We start from the raw sequence: 26,230 nt of genomic DNA, 5'->3' as shown, positions 1-26,230 counted from the left end.
CAGTGGTAGCCCCTGTCTAATGGAGTGGTAAATTAAGAATCAGACATGGATCCTAAGAGTTTTGAGGAAATGGCAACATTTTGGAACTGTAAAGTGTCCTCCTCTCCACCACCCTAACTGCTTTCTTGGAAGCAGTATGGCCCAGAGGAGGAAGAATGTCTCTCCTATTTCAGCTTTGAGGAGTTCAGATAGCCAGAACTGGACTAGCATTTCTGAATTTCCTGGGATGCCAGGCTCTGTGGATTCCTTGGGAAGCTCTGCAGCACCTCCCATCTTCCCACCGCATTTAAAACCCCTGCCCCCATCCCTGGGCTGCTGGAGTCTGGAGCCACCAAGGTCTACAGCTCAAATCCTGCCTCACTGTGAGGGGGAAGGGGAGGCTTCGTGGGAGGCTGTTATCCCCTCTGCAAGTGAAAAGGACTGCTTGGTCCCTTGGTGATTCTGGGGAAAGGCTCACTCTTCTGCAGTCACGCTCAGCCCAAGAGTAACAAAGGTTGCCTAAAGAAAGGTTGGAACCTGAGGCGGGGGAGGGGTGTTTGGTTGCTAAGGGGCACATGCATGACACAGCTGCCAATTGTGACAAGGCTGCCAATTGTTGGGCTTCTGTCCGGTGCCTGGGTCACTCACTGTGCCCCACGCACCTGGATCCCTCGTTGTGCCCTACTCACTTGGGTTGCTCACTGTGACCCGCTCGCTTCCCTGAGTCCCTCGTTGTGACCCACTCGCCTGGGTGGCTCGCTATGCCCTGGACCTCTGCTTGTCATGTCTGGGCTGCACCTCTGGGCCCCATGGCCCCTGTTTATGTGGCCGCTGTTGTGGCTGCTGGTCCAGGCAGCTCAGCCTTCAGAGTTGGCCCTGGACCCTGTCCTGCTGACCTCCATCCCCTCGGGCCCGACCGAGCCCTGGCCTTTGGATCAGCAAAACCCCCCACCTGAGCCTTCAAATGCCTTTAAAGAGGTTGAATCTCTATTACTCCAACAAGAAGACTCGGCTCTGCCTACAGAGGCCCCCGAGGAAGTGAAACATCCTCCAACCCTTCAGGAGGCCCCAGCTCAGCAAGCAGAAGCCACTTCAACCCAGGAGGAGACGTCAGCTCAGTTTCCACCCCAACAAGAGGCCTCAGCTCAGTCTACAGTGTCCTCTGAGCCACTGAAACCTTTGTCAGTCCACCAAGGAATTCCAGGTCAGCATCCCGTCCCCGCTGAAAATGTTGAACCTTCGATCCAGTGGAAGAGCTCACTTCTGCCTCAAGTGCCTCCTGCTGGTGTAGAACCTTCTCCAGTCCATCAGAAGGGTGGAGCTCAGCCGCCAAAATCCTCTACGGGTGTTGTAGCTCAACCTTCGGTACATCATGAGGTGACAGTCTCACCCCTAGGTTCGGGGGAAGCTCAGCACCCAGTGTTGTCCCACATTAATGTTAAAGATGTCGCTCTGGGGGTTTTGGTATCTCCAGAGTCCACTAAGGAGATTGAACTATTTGTAACTGGGCAGGAGGTCTCAGATCATCCTCGAAAGTCCGCTGAGGAAGTCAAAGCTCCAACCCAGCAGGAGATCCCCCCAACGCCCCCTGAGAAGATAGACTCATCTCCATTGCAGCAGGAGACCCCAGCTCAGCCTACTGTGGATGCTACAGCCCTGCAGCAGACTACAGCTCCTCCACAGCACCCTGAGGTGACACTTCCACATCCAGAGACTGTTCAGGCTCCTCAGCCAACCTTGACTGAAAGCACTGTTCTACCTTCGGACCTGAAAGTTCTAATAACTCAGCAACCAGCGTCATCTGAGACAGTTCCTCCAAAGACTGGACAGAGTGCCACCATGACCATCTGTGAGCTCTGTGCCTGCAGTAATGGGACGCTGTCCTGTGTTGGTCTCGGCCCAAAGGAGAGGCTCCGCAGAGTGCCTGTGCCAGAGCCCAACACCTACCAGGGCGCCTTCTCTGTCTTGTAAGAATTGCCGTTCCTCTTTTGTCCTCTGCCTCCTACCTGACATGGCAGCCTTTCCCCCGAGGTCTTCCCTGGCTTTCCTCATCTTCTCCAGCCCACACTGACTGACTTTCTGTTTTTATCTTTTGTCAACTATTTCTATCTTCATTCTCCTTCTTACTATCGTTTCCTCCTTCACCAGTCTTAATTGCCCCTATTATTTTTCCTTATCCATTCTTCAGTCCCATTGTTTTATTCCGTATCCTCTACTTACCTCCCACTTTTGCTCCATCCTCTTTACAGCAACATGGCTCTCTCCCCATCTCACTGGTAGCGATACAACAAAGCGGTTACGAGTAGAGATTCTAGAGCCAGAGTGACTAGATTTGAGCCCAGGTATGTCATTTATTAGTGTTGGGACTCAGTTTCCTCGTCTGTAAAATGAAGATCATGATAGTTGCCATCTCATAGGATTGTTGTAAGAGTTAGATGAGTTAATATATGTAAAGTACTTGTATCAGTGCCTAACATATGTATGTGTTAGCTATTATTAAATCACTCAGTTATATCCAGAATTCATCTTTGCCTCCTGGCTATATATATATATATATATATATTATATACATATCACCCATTTTGTATCCAACTCAGGGATAAGTACTGTGGGAGCCACAGAAGTGTGACATTGTCTATAGAACATGACAATGGTAGGTGGGAAGAAAGAGAATATGCATAAAAAAGGAGGTAACATATAATTAAGTACTAAAAGAGATACAGACCAGAGGTGCAATACTTCAGCAGAATCTATAGTCACTGGGGTGTGGAAGTCAGGAAAAGCTGTATGGATAAGCTAGAAGGTTAGCTGGGATTTAAAGGATGGCTATGGTTTGTTAAATAGAGAAAAACTAATGAGTACAGTCTAGGCGGAGGCATGGCTGGAGGAATGATCAGGACTTAAAAGACCAGTCTGGCTGTAAAGAATTGGTTTAGGAAGCAGTGAAAAATATGATTATGAAAAAACTTGGCTATCTGCTATAGGAGTTTGGAAGTTACACTGAGATAGGGAGAGCCCCTGAAAGTTTTCAAGTGAGAGAGACAGATGATTAAAATAGGATTATTTTAGATTCCATATGTAGAGCTATCTAGAAAGGAAAGCTTGATTCAGGGAGACCAAATAGAATGCGCTAGCAAATTCTAGGAGTAAAGTGGGAAGGCGCTGAATCAGAGTAGTTGTGATAGGAGTAAAAGAAGAATCCCGGGAACACTATAAAGGAACAACTGATAAGATTTAGTGACTGACTGGAGATGGGAGATGGAATGTACAGGAAAGAGAAAAGTCAAATATGACCCTATAAAATTTCTGCCCTGGATGATGAGGCGAATGATGGTGATATGACAGGTGGACATACAGCAGTTGGGAAGGAGAGCCTGTTTGAGGGAGATGAGTTCAGTTTGGTCATCTTTTATTGGTGAGCATAAAGTAACCAGAAGGCTTCCGGTGGAGTGGAAATGTCCCCTAGGCACAGGGCAGATAGGTAGGTGTTTGACTTTTTCTGACCTTCCTGGAAAATGTGTCTGTAAGCTGAATAGGTAGTTGTTGCTGAGAGAAGAGGACAAAGCTAAAGGTAAAGATTCAAAGTCATCCACAGGTTGAAACTGAACCTCAGGAATCGAACAGCTTCTTTTAAACACTTGTAATTCATAGACATATTCTCACTGTGTGTTTTTAAATGTCACAGAAGAATATAGTATAAAATGTGAAAATCTCACCCTCTACCACTCCTGTTACCATTTTGGTGTGTGTCTATCCTTCCATCCAATCTCTCTTCCTCCCTCCCTCCTTCCTCCCTCCCTTCCTTCCTTCATTCCTTCCTTTTTGCATTTTTCCCTAAAATATTAATACTTTACTCCTTGCTCAGGGATTTGTGCTTTTCCCTGTCAAATATGTCTATGAGAGCTTTCCATATTAGTCCCCTCACTTCTAACTGCCCTTATCCTTCTAACACCTGGAGAGATTTCCACAGAGGCACTGAGCCAAAGCTGTGCTGTGGCCTGGCATAAGGTTTCTTTATATTTATTTACTGATAATGATAAATTTTTGCCATTTTTCTGTTGAATTATTCTTTTCTCATTGATTTGTAAAAGTCATTTTAGATTTTAGAAAGAATGCATTCAAAGTATTAACTGGCATTACCTATCCAAGAGAAGTTGAGGTTCTGAGGAGCTGCCTCATTGTCTGTGCCAGTGGCCCCACATATTGTCTTTATTAATTGTGCAAACTGGGAAGCTGTGGAAATTAGAAAACTGGTATTTTCTGCATTTGAATATTCCCCACACGGTTGCCATGATGTTTTACTTATTCTGTTCCTTCTTTTCCTACTTATTCAAAGATATTAACTGTTTCTTCACAGAAACTTGCAAGGAAACTCAATTTCTTACATCAATAAAGATACATGGAAGTCATACCATTTTGTTGCAAAACTGTGAGTATATTCTCTCCAAAAATGAATACAACAAATAACTAACTGCATTGTAAGATCCTTCTTGGTCCAGAATTTTGAGGTCAATAACTCTGATAAATGGTATTTCCTCCTCCATGTCCCAAATCAATCACTATTTATTGCATTTCTGTTTGTTTTAAAAACTAAATTTGGCAGGTCCTCTTTTTTTAAAATATATTTTTATTGATTTCAGAGACGAAGGGAGAGGGAGAGAGAGATAGAAACATCAATGATGAAAGAGAATCATTGATTGGCTGCATCCTGCACACCACCTACTGGGGATCAAGTCCGTAACTCAGGAATCCAACCCTGACCTCCTGGTTTATAGTTCGAGGCTCAGCCACTAAGCAGGGCTGATATATTTTAATTGCCCTCAAAGAAGTTGTGCCAACTTACACTCCAGTCAATGGGCCACGACAGCATCTATTTCCCTCTTCCTTTTCACCACTGGATAGTCTCCATTTTTTGGCTGATCTAATGGGTGAATAAAAGGGGTCCCATCTGACTTTGAATTTTTCTGATTAATTGTGAACTTAAATGCTTTTATATATTTATTAAACACTAGAGGCCCAGTGCATGATTGAATCATGCACGTATAGGGTCCCCTACACGCTTTCACTTTCGATCACGGGGGAGCTGGGTGCCTGTCCGCTGGTGCACCAGGCCTGCGAAGGCTTGTGAAAGGCCTGGTGCCTGAGCGGACAGGCACCCAGCTCCCCCGCTTTTGCTTTCGATCGTGGGGGAGCTGGGCGCCTGTCCGCTAGTGCACCAGGCCTTTCAGAAGCCTCCAGCGCGGCAGAGGCTTCTGAAAGGCCTGGTGCCTGAGCGGACAGGCACCCAGCTCCCCGGCTTTTGATGGTCTGCGGTGGGACGTGAGCTCGCTGCCCCAGAGGCCCCTTCTGTGCCGCAGCACAGCCATGGCACAGACGCTGAGCTCGAACCTCCGCTGGTGATGCGAGCTCAGCGTCCCACCGGCCCAATTGGCCACCCCGGCCACCCCGAGTCCTGCCCGAAGGTACGGTCAATTTGCATATTTTTCTATTATTAGGTAGGATTTGTATTTCTTCTCTGTATTTGCCCTGTCCATTTTTGCCCATTTTTTAAAATATTGATTTGTAGAAAAGTCCATTTAGGCACATAAGTGATTTGGGAGAAAATACATTCAAAGTGCCTGGTATTTTTCATGACAGTTTGAGTGTCATATTATTAGTTCAGCTTTCACAGATTGTCATAAATGACTTCTGTCTGGATTATTAATAAAAGACCTAATAATGGCACCATTACCCAGGTTTCCCCATATATATTTCTGTGCAGTAAATAGTTGTAGTTATTTTTCATTTTGATTCAGAAATAACCTTTTCATTTTTCAGAAATCTCAGTGGAAATAATTTGAGAAAATTACATAAGGATTCATTTGAAGGCCTGCTGTTCCTCCAGTATTTGTAAGTTAATTAATTTATTTGAGTTTTGTTTTTGTTTCTTGTTTCTATTTGAGTTTTTAATTATGCTATCAATAAATAAGGATTTCAAAACATATTATCTCTACAATTTCTCCCATCAATAAAATTCTACAATTCTGTAAGTTTGTGTAGGGCTCTAGCCCATCTCTAGCACTTAATATCTCCTATGCATTTTTATTTTTTTAATCATATGGACAAGATATATATAGAAAAACTCTTCAGTTATAGAGAAAAAGTGGTAATACAGTATAATTATACACACTCATATGAGCCTTGTTATTAAGTGTTCATATACCATCTGCTTATGTTTATATTTAGTTTAGGGCCCATGGTCAAATTGGACCTATGGTGTGTGTGTTTTTACAACCCATAAGTTAAGAATGATTTTTACACTTTTAAAGGGCTGTAAAAGAAAAGAAACAAAGAAGGTAGATATTCAAGACAGACTTAAAATATTTACTACCTGGTCTTTGTTTTTGTTTGTTTGTTTAATATATATTTTAATTTATTTCAGAGAGGAAGGGGAAGGGAGAGATAGAAACATCAATGATGAGAGAGAATAATTGATCAGCTGCCTCCTCCATGCCCCACACTAAGGATGGAGCCCGCAACCTGTGCATGTGCCCTGACTGGGAATCGAACCATGACCTCCTGGTTCATAGGTCGATGCTCAACCACTGAACCACACAGCCGGGCTACAGAAAAGGTTTTTAAATGTTGATTTAGTGAAATGAGAGGAATTCAGGTTAACCTCAAATTGTTTCCTATAGTACAAGAAAATATAGAGCTCTTGCATTAATTTGAATGCCATTAACCCAGAATTTTTTGATAATTTAATCTTAATTAGATTAATATTTACACATTTAATGTTTAAGCAGATGAATTATGTAAACATAGTATTATTAAGAACATAGTAAGTTACCAAGAGAGCAGACTGGTGGTAAGGATTTCAATACAGGAATTGTTATACCAATATTTAAAAATAAATGCTTAAAATGATGGTTAAATGGTATAATTAGAAATGTCTACACTAAATAAGCATGTTAGAAATGCCCCACCTCCACTAATAAAAGAGAAATATGCAAATTGACAGTACCTTCGCAATGCCCACCAGCCAATCAGGAGTGAGTATGCAAATTAACCCTACAAAGATGGTGGGTTAATATGCAGGCGCAGAGTGGCTGGGCCGGCCGGGATGCCTGCTGTGACGGGGAGGGGAGGGGGCGGAGGGAGCTACAGGAGCGGTGCTCCGCCGCGAGTGAGGACTTGCAGGCTCCTGAGTGGCTGGGAGTGAAGCCAGGGGAAGGACGGCCTATTCTTGCACGAATCTTCATGCAACGGGCCTCTAGTTACAAAATAAAAATCTCTCCAGCCTCCTTGTCAAGGAAGGAATGTTTGCCTAGTAATTCTGTTTATTTATAAAGAGATATTCTTTGCTATAAAACTCAATTATGATCCTTTGTCCATGGCATCAAGAGCTGTGTATGTCATTAATCTTTATTAAGCAAATGAATGATGCTGTTTAGCAAATAGATTCTTTTTTCAAATGTAGAAGGCTTAAGGGAAGTGTCTCATATGACACTAAAAATAGTCCTTTGGATTACCAAACATTTCAAGCCTTAGGAGGACACCACTTTTGTATTAGTCTTGGGTATCTGCCATCTGGGTTCCAAACCTTACAGTTTGGAGAAAAGCAAATGAGGTAACTGCTCAATAGATTAGGTTATTGATTACTTCTACTGTGAAATACTTTGTAAGCTAATTATTTCATGCTATCATAAGTATTCCCATTCACTTAAAAATGTCAATCAATAAATAAGCTTAGTAAAGAATATGCCAAGCACTATACCTAGAATTGTAGGCACAAAGATGGGTAAAACAGGGTTTCTACCCTTCTAGTAACTCATGATCTCATGGGGAAAATAAACACAAGCTCAAACAGTGCACAAGTACTAAATGGAAGACAACATGCTGCAGAGGCACACAAGAAGGAGCCATAAATTGATAAAACTGAAAATCATTTTTCTCCCTCCACTTCTCAGCTATTTGTTTATTTCATAAACTAGAGGCCAGTGCACAAAATTCATGCACGGGTAGGGTCCCTAGGCCTGGCTGGCGATCACGGCCGATCGGGGCCTTCTAGCTGCCAGCCAGGGCCTTCCTTCGTTTTGCACCCCCTGGTGGTCAGCACATGTCATAGTGAGCAATCGAACTCCCGGTCTCCCAGTCAAACTCCTGAGGGGACACTTTGCACATTAGCCTTTTATTATATACTAGTAGCCCTGCGCACAAATCCGTGAGCCAGTAGCTCTCTGTGGGGCCTGGCTGCTCCGCGCCTGATGCCCAGAGGCCCTCCGCGGCCGGGGTGGAATGCTTACCTCATTGCCGCAGCAATGAAGCAAGCATTCCGCCAGGCCGCTCACGCTGCTCGCTCTCAGCGGCCGCTGCCCGCTCTCAGCGGCTGCCCCCCTAGGACTGGGGGACACCAGTCAGAAAACAGTTATACTCATCCAGGTGAAAAGTGAGGGACTAAAGTGGAATCAATGGAAATAAGAGAGCCAACTATAGACAACAGTGGGTGTTTTCAAGTAAAAATTAGCAATATGTTGTTTTCTGTTGTCCCACCACTGTACAACTGATGCAGTTTCATTCATGGGTTATTAAAGCAATGTAAAATTAAAATGAATTTCTATTAATTTAATAGAAAGTATCATTCTGGCCGAAACCGGTTTGGCTCAGTGGATAGAGCGTCAGCCTGCAGACTGAGGGGTCCCAGGTTCGATTCCGGTCAAGGGCATAGACCTTGGTTGCGGGCACATCCCCAGTAGGAGGTGTGCAGGAGGCAGCTGATCAATGTGTCTCTCTCATCGAGGTTTCTAACTCTCTATCCCTCTCCCTTCCTCTCTGTAAAAAAATCAATAAAATATTAAAAACAAAAAAGAAAGTGTCATTCTGAATTAGTTCAAAGTTCTGTATTATTAGAGAAGTAACTTCATTTCAAGTTATGTGAAAAGGCATCTTTTATTTCATCTGATATTGAATTGGCTTAGACAAACAGAATTAAACCAGAAGGGTGTGTAAATGTGAGACTATTTATTTTAATATTATACATTTATAATTACATATGAAAATACAACCTTTGAGCTCATAATCTCAATTTGATGGGATAAAAGGTCATCTAGTTGATTCTTCTGCTCTCAAGAAAGATTACCCTTAAAGTCTATCAAGATCTATAGTTGCATATTTTGTTTATGAAGATCATGAAAGTGAGAGAGGTGAGGGCAGGGTTAGGGGCTCTGAAAGGTTCAAATCACAATTCCTAAGATTTCAGGTTTAGACTAAAGCTACATTTTCAATATTACCATTCTAGCCTCTACCAATTATTCCTACTAATTAGATATCTAGTAGCTAATTGAGGCACTATTTTTCTTTTACTTTTTCTAGAGATTTATCCTGCAATAAAATACAATTTATTGAAAGGAATACATTTGCATCACTACCTTTTTTGCAGTATATGTAAGTTATAAATATATCTTAATTATCTTTATAATTTTTATAAAACTTAATTGTAAACCTCATTGTTATTCACTGTTTTGTATCTAATGTACCACATATATAAATATAAAAGCATAAATCATAAGCAACTCTCTTCTACAGTGAGATTTATTCAGTGTGTGGAGGGAGTATTGAGGTTGGTTATTATATATCAATTAGAATCACTGCCAAAAGATAAATGATCAGAAATAATATTTTTTGTCTTCTTTTGCTTGTGTCTTTTTGTAGAAACCTTGGTTGCAATTTAATCAGAAAAGTGAGCTTTGGAACATTTCAGGCCTGGCATGGAATGAAGTTTTTACACAAGTTGTAAGTGAAATAGAAGATAAACATATGTAAAAAGCTATGTGTAAAAACATCATACAGTGATTGGTTAGTTGGATGTAAGCCCAGTTTGAATTCTGAAAAGGATGGCTTAAGAGCCATTCATTTTTCACTCAAATGAGGAAAGTAAAGTACAAAGAGACCAAGAGACTTGTCTAACTCGTCTATGGCACTGTCTGCGTTCCCTTGTACTGACCTTTGGCATGGGCAAGAGAGGGCACCAAGCACATAATGTTCAATGTAGCATCGTCATGGGAATCCCAGTGTTGCTGCTGCTCCGCTATATGAATGGTCCTTGAAATTCCACATCTGAACTTAACTTTGATTCCTGTTCATGTGCAGAGTTCCTGACTGCTTAACTGTATGCAACATAGAACTGAAATAATTTAGTTCCGAGTTCTCCAGGGAGCAAAAGGTGTGGGTGTTTCCTCAGCCATGAGTCTCTTTTAAATGGTAAAGCAGAAAGAATCCCTAAAAATCTGCCACAGGGTACTTCTCTCCCCAATCACCCAGAACATTATTTTTCAGAAAGTATATGCCTCTGAAGTGAATTATCTGTGGCAAGGGGAACCTTTGAGAGGGAGCATATGGCTGTTTATGCTAAGGTGGGGTGTGAAAAATATAAAGAAAAAAATAAATAGCTGTAGCCTCATTCCAATTTCTTTCCTGGAAGGAAACCATCCCATTGCTCTGCATTGCTCTAGAAATTCCTGTCTGTTCACAGCTGTAGGTACAGCTGGAGGAGTAGAGGCAAAAAAATTAATTTTTAGTGTTGACTTCAAATAGTCTAGTGTCAAGAAAACAGAAACCACAAAACTGACCCCAAAATTTGGTTTTGAAACCAGGATGTGTGAGTCCTCCCACGTTGTTCCTCTTTATCAAGATTGTTTGGGCTATTCTGGGTCCCTTGAATTGCCATATGATTTTAGAATTAGTTTGTCACTTTCTGGAAATAAGTCAGTTGGGATTTTGATAGGGATTGCTTGAAACCACACATCATTTGGGGGAGTACGGCCATTTTAACAGTATTATCTTCTGATCCGTGAACAAAACATGTCTTTCCATTTATTTAGATCTGCTTGAATTTCTTTGAACAGCATTTTGTAATTTTTATTTATTTTTTATTATTATTATTATTTTTAAATATATTTTATTGATTTTTTATAGAGAGGAAGAGAGAGGGATAGAGAGTTAGAAACATCGACGAGAGAGAAACATCGATCAGCTGCCTCTTGCACACCCCCCACTGAGGATGTGCCCGCAACCAAGGTACATGCCCTTGACCGGAATCGAACCCGAGACCCTTGAGTCCGCAGGCCGACGCTCTATCCACTGAGCCAAACCGGTTTCGGCTATTATTTTTTTTATTACTTTATTGATTAAGGTATCACATATTTGTCATCAACCCCCCCATTCCCTTCCCACACACACACCCCCCCCTGCATTTTGTAATTTTTAGTGTATGAGTCATGCACGTCTTTGGTTAATTTTTTCCCTAAGTGTTTCATTCTTTTTGATGCTGTTATACATGGAATTCTTTTCTTCATTTTATTTTTCTATTACTCATTGTGTATAGAAATATAGTTAATTTTTGCATAGGGTTTTCATTCTGAAAAGTTCTTCAGCAGTTTTTCCCGTATGCTGTCTACTTTTCTCCTTCCTCCTCCTCCTTCTTCTTTTACTTTCTCTTCTTCACTTTATCATTAGAAAACTGGGTAATTCCCTGAAAAAGAGTGCTGTACGAATTCTAAGGGTGATCTATATGGATAAAGATAGAAAGTTATTTTTTTCAATCTTCAAGTTTTGTACCAACAAAATGAATATAAACTTTCACGGAAATTATTGAAAATGCAGATAATTTTAATTCCATTGCATTTTTCAGAATTCTCAATCGGAATCCTCTGACAACTGTTCAAGATCCATATCTTTTTAAATTGCCAGCATTAAAATATTTGTAAGTATTACAACAATCTCATGGCTCATGAGATGATTTCTGCTTTCTTACTTTCATCAATGATTAAGTATTTTGGATTTTGACTAAAAGGTCATAATTTACATTTTAACTGGGTTATTGGATAAGAGTTATTGGCACAGAAAAGTGATTAAGAAAGAATGCATATGAACAAGCCAGCCAACAGAGGAAGGGAGTGGCGTTGAAGAACACATACAGATATGGAACATGTAGGTGCATGTAGAAATACTATTGACATCAGAAAGAAACAAGTTGTACATTATGTATTAAAAGAGTAATCAAGTGGTGGGCGCAATAGAGAACGAGAAGTAGGATAACGGTTTTAATCAAAGAAAAAAGATTGTTGCACCAAGGTCATTCATTTGATGACACAAATAAATTTAAATTTTTTCAAAAAGAGCTTTCTGAAATTATCTATGGCAAGTAAGCTCTTAAGCTGGCTTGACAGAAGCCAGAATTGAAGTATTCACATGTTGCTAAGTGTCTTTTTTAAAAAATATATATTTTATTGATTTTATTACAGAGGAAGAGAGAGGGATAGAGAGTTAGAAACATCGATGATAGAGAAACATCGATCAGCTGCCTCCCGCACACCCCCCACTGGGGATGTGCCCGCAACCAAGGTACATGCCCCCGACCGGAATCGAACCTGGGACCCCTCAGTCCGCAGGCCGACACACTATCCACTGAGCCAAACCAGTTTCGGCGCTAAGTGTCTTTTAAGTGTACAGTTTTTGTCTTTGGGTTTATATCATGCATGTTTGGGCTTTCTCCTTCAGAGACATGGGAAGGACACAAGTGTCACTTATAACAGTTGGGAGCGTCCTCATGATGACCCCTCAATTGGAAAAATTGTAAGTTGATTTTTCTTATATTTATTTTCACTTAGCCCTTCTTTTAGGCTTCTTTTATTATTTTCTTAAGTCAGGCTTCTTGAGGCCAGGTAGCCACATAAAGTTTTTCATGCCCAGAGTAATTTCTAATATATGTACCATTCATAATTAGGAATTGAGAAAGGGACTCCATAAGATGGGGACTTATCCAGAGTCTTCTCAGAAGTCTTCCCTCTTCCTGTGTATTCTCAACCCAAAGTGAGACATTTGGGTTAGGAAAAGGAGATACTTCTGAATTAAACTACATATTAGTGTCACCCAGTTCTAATGCCTATCACCTTTATTCTAGGCATGCCATACCCACTGCCATTCTTATCCTTCTGTTGGGCACTTCTGTCCTCTGCTCTATTTACTATATTCAAGAGTAGCAAATGGCCAACTGATCCCTACCAAAGTGCTCAGGCGATATGCCCAAACAACTCTTGTTGTTAATCCTCACCCAAGGATATTTTTTTCTATTGATTTAAAACAAATTTTTTTAATCCTCGCCTGAGGATATTTTTCCCATTGATTTTCACACACAGTGGAAAGGAGTACAGAAGGACTCTACTGATTTTTTTTTTTTGATATTTTATTGATTTTTTACAGAGAGGAAGTGAGAGGGAGAGAGAGTTAGAAACATCAATGAGAGAGAAACATCAATCAGCTGCCTCCTGCACATTCCCCACTGGGGATGTGCCCGAAACCAAGGTACATGCCCTTGACTGGAATCGAACCTGGGACCCTTAAGTCCACAGGCCGACGCTTTATCCACTGAGCCAAACCAGTTAGGGTGACTATTGATTTTGAGAGAGAGAGAGAGAAAGAAGGAAGATTGATTGAGAGAGAGAGAGAGAGAGAAAGAGAGAGAGAGGAAGGAAGGAAGAAAGGAGGAAGGAAGGAAGAAAGGAAGGAAGGAAGGAAAAGGAAGGAAGGAAGGAAGGAAGGAAGGAAGGAAGGAAGGAAGGAAGGAAGGAAGGAAGAGAAAGAGAGAGAAACATCGATATGAGAGAGACACATCCATCTGTTGCCTCCAATACTTGCCCTGACTGGGGCTGGGATCCAATCTAAGACCCTTCATTGTGTAGGCCGATGCTCTTAACGATGGAGCAACTCTGGCCAGGGCAGCCCCAACAATTCTTTTCTTCACAGCTCTGTGGTAGCCTTGGCCTACCAACTCAAGTAACTCCTTTGCTACTAATTTACTCTGTGTTTCCATTTATAGGATCTTACCTAGCCATTTGACCTGCTGCCTCTGCCAATTTAAAAATAATATTGAGACTGTTGCCAAGACAGTCAAACTGCATTGTGATACTGAATGTCTGAAAAATATACCTTGTGGTGAGTCTGAATTGCCCAATGATAAACTTTTAAATTTTTATTTATGTTTTAATTTTTTATTTTTAAGCGATGATAATAAATTTTTAAACAAATAATGTAACTGCATTGTTTTTATTCACTCATTCAGAGTTCAACTGCCTAGATTTCTAAGAATTACATCTTGCTAAAAGTCAGATAAAGAACAAGAGAGGAATAGAAGGGAAAGAATGGAAGGGGGAAGGGAGTTAACATCAATGGCCACATAGTGTGTGTTGTGCCCTCTGCTTGGTGCTTTACTTCCAAATGAGAACTTGTTCATTAGTGTGTCAGTCTGTAAACTGGTTTTGTATGCATGCGGTTTCAATTGCCCTTTGCCTTGTAGGACAGGTATAGGTACATTTTTATTTCATTTATTTTTGCAATTTTATAAAAAGAGTATAAATGATGCTGTTTTATTTGGAATCTGAGAGTTTCTGGATCCATCCCCAGAAGCTGCTACTCAGCCCTTCTAATGGATGGGAGGGCTCCTGCATCCTCAGACCAGCGGTCGCCAACCTGTGGTCCTCGAACTACTGGTGGTCCCTGAGGTCTGAAAGGTTGGCGACTGCTGCCTTAGACCATTCAGCTCTGAACTTGCTCTGAAACACAAGGTTTTCTATCCACCAAACACTCAGATGCTTTTAAGTATTTTTCTACATATTAAGCTATTGGCACTACTTGATAACTTCCAAAATGTGCTTTCATGCCCAGATAGCTTGAATATGGGTCTCTGTCAGTGATCTGGGACACATCATAAATAATAATGCTGTTGCTTATTTTTCAAAACAATGTTTTGACCAATTATATTATTCCCTTTTACCTCAAGGGTGGGCAGAGCATGCATTTTAATCTCCTTTCACAGGTGAGTGAAAACAGGGTCAGAAAGTGCTAAGTGCTGTCACTGGTGCCAGGTCTCTGGCTTCAAGTTGGGGCTCTCGTAAGCCCATGCTCCTCCTTTCTCAGGGCCCTCACCTCCTCCTCTGGCCTCACCACCACCAGCAATACTTTTAACTTTTCTGGAAAAGAAAACCCAGCTGCCCAATGGTACATTTGACCGTCATGCAGTCAGAAGCTTTGGATGGTTCCCCACATGAAACTGAAAATATAAGAAATGACATGAAATGAAAGCAAAGTAGGCAGCTGACAAAAGTTGCTCTTTCCACCCTAGCCAGTTTGCTCAGTGGATAGAGCATCGGCCTGGGGCCAGAAGGGTCCCAGGTTCGATTATAGTCAAGGGCACATGCCCGGACTGCAGGCTCGATCCCCAGTAGGGGCATGCACGAGGCAGCCAATCAACGATTCTCTCATCATTGATGGTTCTGTCTCTCCCTCTCCCTTTTTCTCTGAAATCAATAAAAAAATATATTTTTTAAAAAGTTGCTCTTTCCCCAAGTATTATTTCATAGATTTATTGAACATTCCACAGTGGCACACAACCTTGCACATCTCTTAATCTACATCCCAGATGCCTGCCTAAATTTAAGCGAAGAGCAAGAGTGGACATAGTGTTTTTTTCTGTATAGAGCCTTCTGTTATGGGGGCTGGGATGTGTGGGAGCAGGGACCAAGCTAAGGAATCGGTGGGTAAGTGGACAAGGGCGTGTCCAGATGAGGACCTGTCAGCAGTGGGCGTTAATCCGGGTCCTCTGTGATGGTAGCAAGAACACGAGCTCCCTGAAGAGTGGAGAGAGGAAGCCTCTGGCCCCCTCCGCATCTCAGGCAAGACAGGATGGGGTACCTGAATGTGGGGAGTCACAGTAGGTCTTCAGGTTCTCACTGAGTGGGTCCTTCAGACTTGGCTTTTCTTCAATAACCGGCAATTGGCCCTTGGGGACCAATGGAATAATCCTAAATATAGCTACTATATTCCACACTATGGAATGTTCTCAATAAATAACCACCTTTTAAAATGACACCTTTTCTCCTTTTGTTGTGTTGACAATAATAAGTTTAAGTTGGGATTTATTTTTCTCCTCTCTAAATGGCACTCAGATATTTGCTGATTCCCAATTTATTTGACTGGGATGTATGGCTGAGGACTGAAGAAAAGCTGTCCCATGAGTCTTTCATTATCAAAGTGGTCTCTTCTTTTTTGACAGATGAAGAACTACTTATAGAAGGGCCGTTCATGAAACTACTACAAGGCCGGAGGAACACCAGCACTGAGCTGACTGTTAAGGCAGAGGGGGCATCCTCCGACAAAAATGGAGACAGTTCATCATCCCTAATGCGTGAGCAGCAGCTAGACTCTAATGATAAAAGTGATGTTATGCATGCACCAAATTACATATTGCCCTATTTCTTGGAGGAAAATCTAGAAAATCTAGAACCAATGTTATTACCATTCACTAAACTTCCCTTTTCAAATGTACAAGATGGAGACATGTCCCTGAGTCATTTGATAAACAACAGAGGAAATCTTTCTCTTAAACCTGAGTTTTCCCGTTAAAGTTACAAAACTAAATTGAGGAAGCTGTTTTCTGGAACAGGCCCCCTGAAGAAGCCGCTCAGTAAACAGCAAGAAGAAACTGTTTCCGAGGCAGAGCAGGCTACGGATCAATGGAAAAAGCAGAGGCTGAAAGCTCAGGGTGAACGGGAAGAGGAGGAGCCCAATGAGGTGAGGACAACTCCCCAAACACAAGACCTGGACTTCCAGTCAGTTTAGGACGCCATGAAAGCACCCAGGCAGGAAGGCCAGGGCGCCTGGTCTGAATCTTGTCTTGGCCACGTGACTTTGGCTAAGACCGCGATCCCTCCTTTGCTCATTTGGAGAACGGCGCCAGTGTTCCTAGGGTAGACTAGAAAAGATAAATAAGTTGTACAAGAAAATGCTAATGCTCAGATTACATAGCACATTAGATTTGGTATGTTCTTTAAGAACCTATAAGCTGCCCTAACCGGTTTGGCTCAGTGGATAGAGCGTCGGCCTGCAGATTCAAGGGTCCCAGGTTCAATTCTGGTCAAGGGCATGTACCTTGGTTGCGGGCACATCCCCAGTAGGGGGTGTGCGGGAGGCAGCTGATTGATGTTTCTCTCTCATTGATGTTTCTAACTCTCTATCCCTCTCCCTTCCTCTCTGTAAAAAATCAATAAAATATATATATATTTTAAAAAGAACCTATAAGCTATTCACCTGAAAGAATGGGGTTTTAGAGTAGTAGTTAAGAATAGTTAGCCCTGGCAGTATGGTTCTATGGTTAGAGCATCGGCCCATGCATAGAAGAGTCAAGGGCACATACTCGGATTCCTGATTCCCTGCCCTCCTCCTCTCCTTTCTACTCTCTCTAAAAATCAATGAGAAAAAAAAAAAATCCTCTGGTGAGGATTGACAACAACAAAAGAAATAGAATAGGCTAGAGAATAGTTTGTTTTTATCCTTTCCATCTTTGTTTTTTTTTTTTTTTCTTTTAATGCATTCTTTGTTTTTATTTTTTAGCTCACAAAAGAAGTGCCAGGATATGGCTATAACAACCATCTCATCGTGGCAATAATTGTGACTGTAGTAACAATAATTTTTATTGTAATTTTCAGTCTCATTGAGGTAAGACAATAGTCGATTCAATTTCCAAAATATATTCTGTCTTTAGAATAGATTCAGAACCCATAATCTGAAAATCAAGGCCATTTTCCTACTGACTCCTACTTCATATTCCTCTTTAGCCATGAGCACTGATATATGCTTTGTTCTTTTACTATAAATTATATTCCAGGGATTTTTAAAGGAAGCCCACCCCACTCCCAGAGACCTCTGTGGAAGTGAAATCAAGATAACAAGCCCCTAGAATAGTTAGAAAAATTAAGTTTAATAAGCCAGAGCTGACATGATAGCAAAATTTCTTCAGTTCAAAATGGATGATGTTAATTTGATGTACCCACCAATTACTTACTCTCTATCGCTGATTTCTTTCCTTGTTGGCTGAAGTGAGGAGAGAGGTAGAATCTCCACCTCATGGAGCAATGTCACCCTGGAAGAAAGGACACAGCTAAAAGATAAAAGTGCGATCTTGTCAATTCATAAGATTTACTCAGCAGCTTTCTTCTCCAGTGTGTAAGATATGGTGTAAATAGGTTCAGTTGAAAAACACAGCAACCTAAATCCTGCATCAGCCTTCTTTAAAACAGGTCATAATAGAGTCGCCTGTTCCTGGAGCTTGCCTGTGTCCCTTTTGTTCAATTACATATGGTGTATTTTCCCTACAAGCAGGTGGATAACATTAAAGAGTGACTTACTAAGCTGGGGATCTTGACTCTACCCTCTATCCAACCTAATTTACCTTTGCAACAGTCATGGCAGCCCTCCATTCAGCCAAAGCAGCCCCTCCCATAAGCCCGCCACACCATGCCCATTCCCACTTTGTTTGTGCCTTGCCCATCTAAAATCCCCTTATTTTGCTCTGTCTGCAGAAGTCCTATGAATCTCTTAAAAGCCAGTTCAAGTTCATCTTTCTTCAGGAAATCTTCCCTGAGTACTCCAGCCCCACTGGTCTTACTCCTTTCTCTATATTCTGTCACCATTTTTTTTTTTTTCAGGGTAATAGTGAGGCATTCCCCTCCCCTGAGAACCTAAAAATATAGTAAACAATTTTTTACTCCCCATCCTAGCCAATTTGGTTCAGTGGATAGAGCGTCGGCCTGTGGACTGAAGTGTCCCTGGTTCGATTCTGGTCAAGGGCACATGCCTGGGTTACAGGCCCGATCCCCAGTGTGGGGCATGCAGGAGGCAGCCAATTAATGATTCTCTCTCATCATTGATGCTTCTATCTCTCTCTCTCCCTATCCCATCCTCTCTGAAATCAATAAAAATATATTAAAAAGAAAAAAAGGTGGCTCCCCAAGAGGTGAACATGTCCTAGAGCAGAGTCGAGTTGTGTAAGGACCAAATGGCTTCCTGGTCTATCAGACTTGAGTAAAACCTGATGGGCTGTATTAACTGCTAAGGAGAAACATGCCTATGTGCAGTTGGTCAGCAAAAAGCAGAGGAAAGGTGAAGAAGAGCCCAACATGAGCATTGCCCATCGTAGCATTGCTGAAGTGTAGAGATGGCATCTCAGGCAGCAGATGTGGAGAGTCAGGCCCACTAGCCAGGCTGTGCCTGTTGGGGAGACAGATGGATCCTGCTCAGTCCTTTCCATTCAACACTGGATCCAGCTGATTGCTTTTGTTCTAATTCTGTTCTCACCAGTAGCCTTCTGATGGTGCTTTAGTGTGCCATGGTGACCTGTCTCTACTGAATGTGTTTCCCTGGTCATGTAGGGACAGATGCTGTCTGTGGAACAGATGTAGTTCTCATCGTCAGGTCAGAATCTGTCATTCTGATTTTTAAAAAAATATATTTTATTGATTTTTTACAGAGAGGAAACGAGAGGAATAGAGTTAGAAACATCGATGAGAGAGAAACATCGATCAGCTGCCTCCTGCACGCCTCCTACTAGGGATGTGCCCGCAACCAAGGTACATGCCCTTGACCGGAATCGAACCCGGGATCCTTCAGTCCGCAGGCCGACGCTCTATCCACTGAGCCAAACCAGTTAGGGCTTGATTTTTTTTTTTATTAATCCTGCGGTATTGACAAGGTGAGACTTCCCCTGAAGGAAGTAGTGAGTTCTCTCTTGGTGAGGACAGAGGCTGATTTCTAAGCTAGGAGGCTGGGGACTGGCCTGGGGATCAGTTTGCCAAGGCCTCTGGGAAGACAGTACCTGGCCATTGCCCAGACAGTACCCTCTGCATCTCCACGTGGCAGATGGCACTTTGCTTTGTTGGAATTTCTATAAACTCCTATACTGCACTCAATGTCTATATAGTTTAACTTTACATTTATATATATGGTTTCATTATTTCCTCTCCCCACTTAGATGATAAGCTCTTTGAGGATGTGGACCATGCCTTGTTTTGTTTTGTAGTGGACAGTAATAGTCTTCAAAGGCAGAAAGATGAGGCGTTTTGTCAATTTTACAATGAGGACTAATGCAACTTAATATTTATTTGAAGTAGCATACAGAGTCCAGCAATAGACAGACCCATGTGTTCCTAAGACTTTTGAAATGTCATCTTTCAATATTCTAGTCAGTGAAATATAATTAAATGGAAATCAAATAGCTACTTAACTATTTGAGGGAGAAATAACAGCAGATCTCTGTTTCTCACCTTAAACCAATGTATTTACGTAAATGTAAAAAAAAAAAAAAGAACTCGTAAAAGTACTAGAAGAGAAGCAATACTTTTTAAAAAATATATATTTTTTTATTGATTTTTTTACAGAGAGGAAGGGAGAGGGAGAGAGAGTTAGAAACATCAGTGAGAGAGAAACATCCATTAGCTGCCTCTTGCACACTCCCTACTGGGGATGTGCCCGCAACCAAGGTACATGTCCTTGACCAGAATCGAACCTGGGACCCTTCAGTCCGCAGGCCGACGCTCTATCCGCTGAGCCAAACCAGTCAGGGCAGCAATACTTTTGTAAACTGGTGGTGGGAAAGAGCTTTTTGAGCCTGATACCACAGGTAGAACGCTTTGATAGATTTGACCACTATGACACCATTAGCAAACTTAGCACTAGTTTATGCCAAGCATAGGATGAAGAATTTTCCATATAATGTCTGATTCAATCCCTACAATCCTGTGAGGATGATAGTAACACCCTCTTCCATAGATGGAGATCAACTGAAGGCCCCAGTGGCAAAACCAAAAGCAGAACCCCATTTTGCCCGACTGCAAAGCCTGTGCTTCTTACTCCACTGTTCTATCTCCTCAAACACAAAAACACTGGGGCGTATTTGAAACACTGAAACTCAGAAAGCTACTGAAAGGAGTAAGATAAATGGACAGGAAGATGATAAACAGTCAAGGGGTGAAGAGGGCAAAGGCTTTGTGAGGAGGAGGCTTTGTACTGACAGTCTGTCACCATACCTGTCAGTCCTCTCATGGCTTATTGGGGTGTAGGTTTGGTTAACAAGGCCTTTGTCACCTCGTGGTAGGTTTGGTTAACAAGGCCTTTGTCACCTCATGGTATGAAAGTAGTCTCTGGCATTTTCAATTCCTTTTTATAACATTTCTTGTTATTTATAAGTTTTTAAAATCTGTCTATCATTCATTTTGTTTTTAGTCTGGTTGACTGTTTACCCCACACACAAAGATGCAATTGTTTTAGAATCTTTTATTGAATGACTCATTCTTTCTTCTCTGATCTAAAATACTCTCTTTGTCTGGCTTCTATTCTGTTGATCCAGTTATTTTTTTTTTTTCTGTACCAGTAGCAGTATCACCATATAGTTCCAATTCTTTTTCATATATTTTGATATCTAGTAGGATAAGCTCCTGCTTTTTTATCTTGTTTTCCATACATTTCATAGCTATTCTTGCATATGTTTCCTATTAAATGTCAGCTGGCCAGTTTTTGTCTTTTTTTTGGGGGGGGGGAGGGTTGTTTAAAAGCTATCTTGGAATTTGATAGGATTGCACTGCATTTGAAAGTTAATTTGTGGAGAATTGACATGTTTACAACATTCCAGGAGCATGGTCACCATTCTTCCTAATGTCCTTCAGAAGAGTTTTATTGTTTTCATCACATAGGTGTTACACATTTTTTTTTTGTTAAGTTTATTCCTAGGTACTTTATGTACTTTCATTGATATTGTAAATGGGCTCTTTCATTTTTTAAACTAGTTATTTGTGGGATATAGGAAAGCTATTGAGGTTTGCATGTTGATCTCTTGATCATGGATTTAGCCATCTTACTGAATTGTTGTAGTACTGCCAATAAAATTTTAATAGATGCTTTTGGGCTTTTTAGGTTATACGTCATCTCATGTGCAAATATATGTTTTATCTTTTTTCAATACTTCATTTTTTAAAATTAAATTGATTAGGACCTCCTAAAAAATGATGAATAGTAACAGTAATAATAGGCATCCTACTCTTGTTCTTGACCTTAAAACAAAGCTGCTATGTAGGTTTCTGGTAGATACTTTTATTTTATTTTCCTACTTCTAAGAGTTTTTTGTTAGGAATTATCTGCTGAATGTTCTCTAAAACAGCCAATAAAATACATTGCCAGCTGCATGCAAAATCCTAAGTTAGGAACTATGGAACAAGAGTCAAAGGACTCCTCAACAGAGTTCCTGTCAAAAAAGTTAGCATCTCACTTAAAAGGAAACAAATAAAGATTTAGAGATAGTGGTCATTGTGATGAATAATCATGATGTTTTCTTCCAAACCAGATTTATTGTCATAGAACACCATCAAAGGAAAGGAAAGAAGGAAGCTCAAGGTAAGTATGAGTCTGGCCATTTTTAAAGTGGAATTTTGGAAGTAGAGGAGCTTCTTCTTCCCATAAGGAGCCTGAGGTGACCCCTGAAAATGGTTCCTCATTCACTTGACCCAGAAAACCCCCCAAATCAGGCAAATCAATAGGTTTAAATCTCCATGTTCACTTTAAGAACACTAGTGAAACCCAGCCACCATGGCTCAGTGTTGAGCATCGACCTAGGAGGTCACAGTTCAATTCCCGATCAGGGCACATGTCCGGGTTGAGGGCTCAGTCCCCAGTGTGGGGTGTGCAGGAGACAGCCAATCGATGTTTCTCTCTCATCATTGATGTTTCCATCTTTTTCCTCCCTCTCCCTTCCTCTCTGAAATCAATTTTTTAAAAAAGCCACCAAACATCTGAAGGATGTCACTTTATAGAAGTAATGTGTGCCATTCTGTTGTTAAAATGGTGGAGTTAGTAGATATGCCCAGGCCAAAGAGCAGGGCTAGATGCAGGGTCGATGGCCCAAAAAGAATACTTAATTTTTGCAGAGCGTAGGGATGTAGATGTAGATTCTCTGGTCTTTTAGCACATCTAGGTGAACAAAGCCCCCAAGATGCGGCACAGAACTTACAGAGCTCATGGGTGGATTAACCCATAGATATGTTCTCCCTGCTACATTGAGATGATCCTTACTGAAAAAGAACACATTGTTCCTAAACCAGAAGAGGAGGTTGCACAGGGAAAAAAAATGAAGAAGAAGAAGAAGAAAAAGATATCCCAGAAGAAACTTAAGAAATAAAAGCGTATGGCCTGAGAGTAAATTCATCATAAAATAAATACTAATAAAAGTAAAAAAAAAAAAAAAAGAAAAGAAAAAACTAGAGAACTTAGAACTTACCAATTTCAATCTCCTCATTTTCAATGAGGAAACCACCAAATTTGGAAAGAATACTTATTTATCCTGATGGTTTACTTGGATTTTGCAAAATCAGCTCCCAGCCAAAGCTGAGATAGAATGGGACTGACATGCGTCTGCTGTCACTGCTCCTTTAAGGAAGCGGTGCAGAGGGAGAGGTCTTGGTTGGACGAGTTTCTGCTGGTGGCGGAGGCACTAGGGAAGGGGTAGGGAAGGCCACATGGCCTTAGGGTAAGGACGCTAGTCTCCTTCAGGCTGATGAAAGATAGAATATATGAGTTCTTCCTGTAAAATAGCAGGAAAACGTCTCATCCTATTGGTTTTCAGGCCCCTACTCTCTATCCTTCATCCAAACCTCATAGAATTTTAACTGGGAGAGACCTGAGACAATAGTTTGTCATTTTCTTTAATAAAAAGGAAAAGGAGAAGGGGAAAGAAGAGATCTTGCTCCAGGGTCACACAGCTAGTGTTAATGTAAAAACATTCAAACCTGTAAAGAATTTTTGTGAGTTTATTTGAGCCAAACTATTGACAATTGTCGGGAAGCAGAATCTCAATGGACTGGGATAATGCTCCGCAGAATGGTGGTTTTCACCTATTTTTATACATTACAATCAAAGGAGGAGAAATCCATGGGTGATAGAGAGGTGGGAGAAAGCAAGGCGGGTGGGGGTGGGGAGAACCTCTGGGATTGGATAAAGAGTAAAATGATAGACTCAGACTTCTTTTACTGAGGTAGGTACAGGATAGTTAACAGTCAACAATTAACAAGATAACAATAACAATGAAGGAATTTGTTGTGCCCTGAGGGGTCCGGAGAAAGGGAAGTTACAAGTTACCCAGACTTTTCAAGGATATGTTTGTTATCGTAGATGCAAAAAGACAATAGGCTCAGTTAAGGTAAAGATTGACCTTGTCAGGGAAGATACCGGCCTAGGACGAGACTACCCACCATCACTGCTTTTAGTTAAAGGTTTAGTTTCAGACCATCCTTGTGGCTACTTTAGGTCTTAGAGTTTGCAAGACTGCCATGCAGGCCCTGAGCTGGTCAGGTTAGCATGTGGCCCCTTTCGTCCACACTAGTGTCAGAAAGAAGACGGCTCCTTTCCTGTTGGGACTTCTCCATTGATTGTGCTGTGCTTGGGCTGTGAGGTACGTTTTATGTCACAGCTCGGTACGCACATACCACACAGACATAAGTAGTTTCTAAAGCAAAATTATTATGCAGTCTGATTTATTTTTTTTCTATTTTGTTTGTATTCAAAAGAGAACCTTTTGTATTTTGGTGCTGGTTATGACCTTTAATCTGATTTCACAACTCACTCATCAGTGACAGCCTGCAGTATGAAAGTCAGCAAGCTAGATAACCTGGCTAGTTGGAATCGGGCATTTAGTTGGTATGAGTTAACGTATGGGATAAAGCAGCTAGCAAAATAAAAGCACCGCCCTCCCCACCCGCACCCTGCCCCAGCAAATGATGCATGTGAGACACAGTCTAAAGGGGATCTAAGTAAAATGTTTCTGCCCAGTGTGTTTCTGCTTTTTTGCTTTCACTGCATGAGGGCACTTGGTCAAGGGCCAAGAAAGTGAGTGGGGCTGAAAATCCTGCCTATACTCTCTGCCAAGCCGCATACAAAGGTCTCCCCAGAGACATTGTGGGGCCACTTTAAACACAGAGAACTTCTGGAAGCCCAGCATGCAAGGAATCATTTTCAAGGTCCCAGGTCTGTGGTGATTTTGCTCGTGCGTATGGACCCAGGTACCCATTTAGTCCTCATAAGACCAGAGCTATACGTGTGAGAGACATGGAAATGGCATGAACCACTAATTGTCAGTATGCATTTTTCCTCCAAGGGGCTTTTTCCCATTTTTCCAGCATATGAGATGGTCACCGGAACACAAGTCGCAGGTAAATTTGAGGAGGATAAAGTACTGTGGGGGGACAAAGTAGGAGGGACACAGAGCTCATATTTCCCTGTGTGCTCCCTAGGAAGGCGGTTTCTGGAAGAGGCAGCCGCTTTGGCTGAGGGATATACATAGACCTCTCAGTGCCACACGCGTGGAAGACATGGCACGGGAGCTACACGACAAGGATCCGGCTACTGAGGATGAACTGTTCTACAAAATGTAAATGATTGGGAACCATTTCGAATTCTTGTCAAAAGTGAGGAAATAATGAAGTTTAATTGTTCCTTTCAGGAGTAAAAGCCTTGGCCTTCTTCTCACTCCAGGTTGCGTGGAGAGTTCTCAGTGTTGAAGGTTGCTGCTACAGACCCTGCGGCCAAGAGCCCAGCGAATGAGCACATGACCCTGCCACCCAGCGGACCCCATCCCCAGGCTCCCTGAAAATTGTATTGGCCTGTGTGTACAATAAATATTGTTCTTTTTTGTTGTTGTTGTTCATTATCTTGTGATTTTCCCCCCTAGCTTTATTGAGGTATAGTTGACAAATAATAATAATAAAAAAACTTTTAAATCCTTTTTTTTTTTTCCTTAAGGAGGGTAGGAATAATCAGCCTCCTACAGCAGAACCCAGAAGACTAGCTATTCCAGTATGGAGAGAGATGCATGAATACCAGTTTGATGATTCCAATCTGATGGCAAATAAGGATTCAAACCAGAAAGGATCTGGCTGCAGTGCTCAGAAGAGCAGTGAAAGGCAGGAACGTGACTGGCTGTGAACGGTGGGAACGGCCAGAACTGTAATAATAATAGCTAGTCATCTTCAAGTGCTCACCACAGACCAAAAACCCTCCTGAGGACATGATCTTATTTAATCCTCACATCAGCTGGTATCTTCCCCAATTTAGGGATGAGGAACTGAGAGAGAGGTTTTGAAACTTCCATGAATTCACACACTCGGACCTCTCTTCCCAACGCCAAGTTGCCATGGGTAGTGTGACTTGACTTCTCTTTTTTGAACATCAAGAGAAGTTTCGATCTTCAATGTCATCTCAAGGGGCCTATGAAAAAATACAGACACGGTGGCAGCCGTCTTAGCCCCACACTTACCGGGTTGCCCTGGGCCCCTGTGTAGGGAAGACCCAGAAAACAGCATGGGGTAGAGCTGGGATTCAAACCTGAGCAATCCTGGCTCTC

The 26,230-nt window shown here is 41.7% G+C and overlaps 1 protein-coding gene across 1 annotated transcript; it reads left to right on the top strand.

Annotated features, from left to right (window-relative positions):
• The first annotated feature begins 952 nt into the window (after window positions 1-952).
• Window positions 953-25,521, top strand: LRRC37A (leucine rich repeat containing 37A). Its single transcript, XM_054709193.1, has 14 exons — window positions 953-1,946; window positions 4,337-4,408; window positions 5,797-5,868; window positions 9,670-9,750; window positions 11,648-11,719; window positions 12,517-12,591; window positions 13,835-13,950; window positions 16,067-16,198; window positions 16,457-16,584; window positions 17,404-17,508; window positions 22,184-22,233; window positions 24,986-25,040; window positions 25,122-25,258; window positions 25,363-25,521. The coding sequence occupies exons 1-14, from the start codon at window positions 1,819-1,821 to the stop codon at window positions 25,475-25,477; spliced, it is 1,338 nt and encodes a 445-aa protein (XP_054565168.1). The 5' UTR covers window positions 953-1,818; the 3' UTR covers window positions 25,478-25,521.
• The last annotated feature ends 709 nt before the right edge of the window (window positions 25,522-26,230 follow it).

Source organism: Eptesicus fuscus, chromosome 20 (assembly GCF_027574615.1).
Source record: "Eptesicus fuscus isolate TK198812 chromosome 20, DD_ASM_mEF_20220401, whole genome shotgun sequence".
NCBI classification, from domain to species: Eukaryota; Metazoa; Chordata; class Mammalia; order Chiroptera; family Vespertilionidae; genus Eptesicus; species Eptesicus fuscus.
The sequence above is the reverse complement of the archived record's forward strand: the minus strand, read 5'-3'. Positions and strand labels throughout refer to the sequence as shown.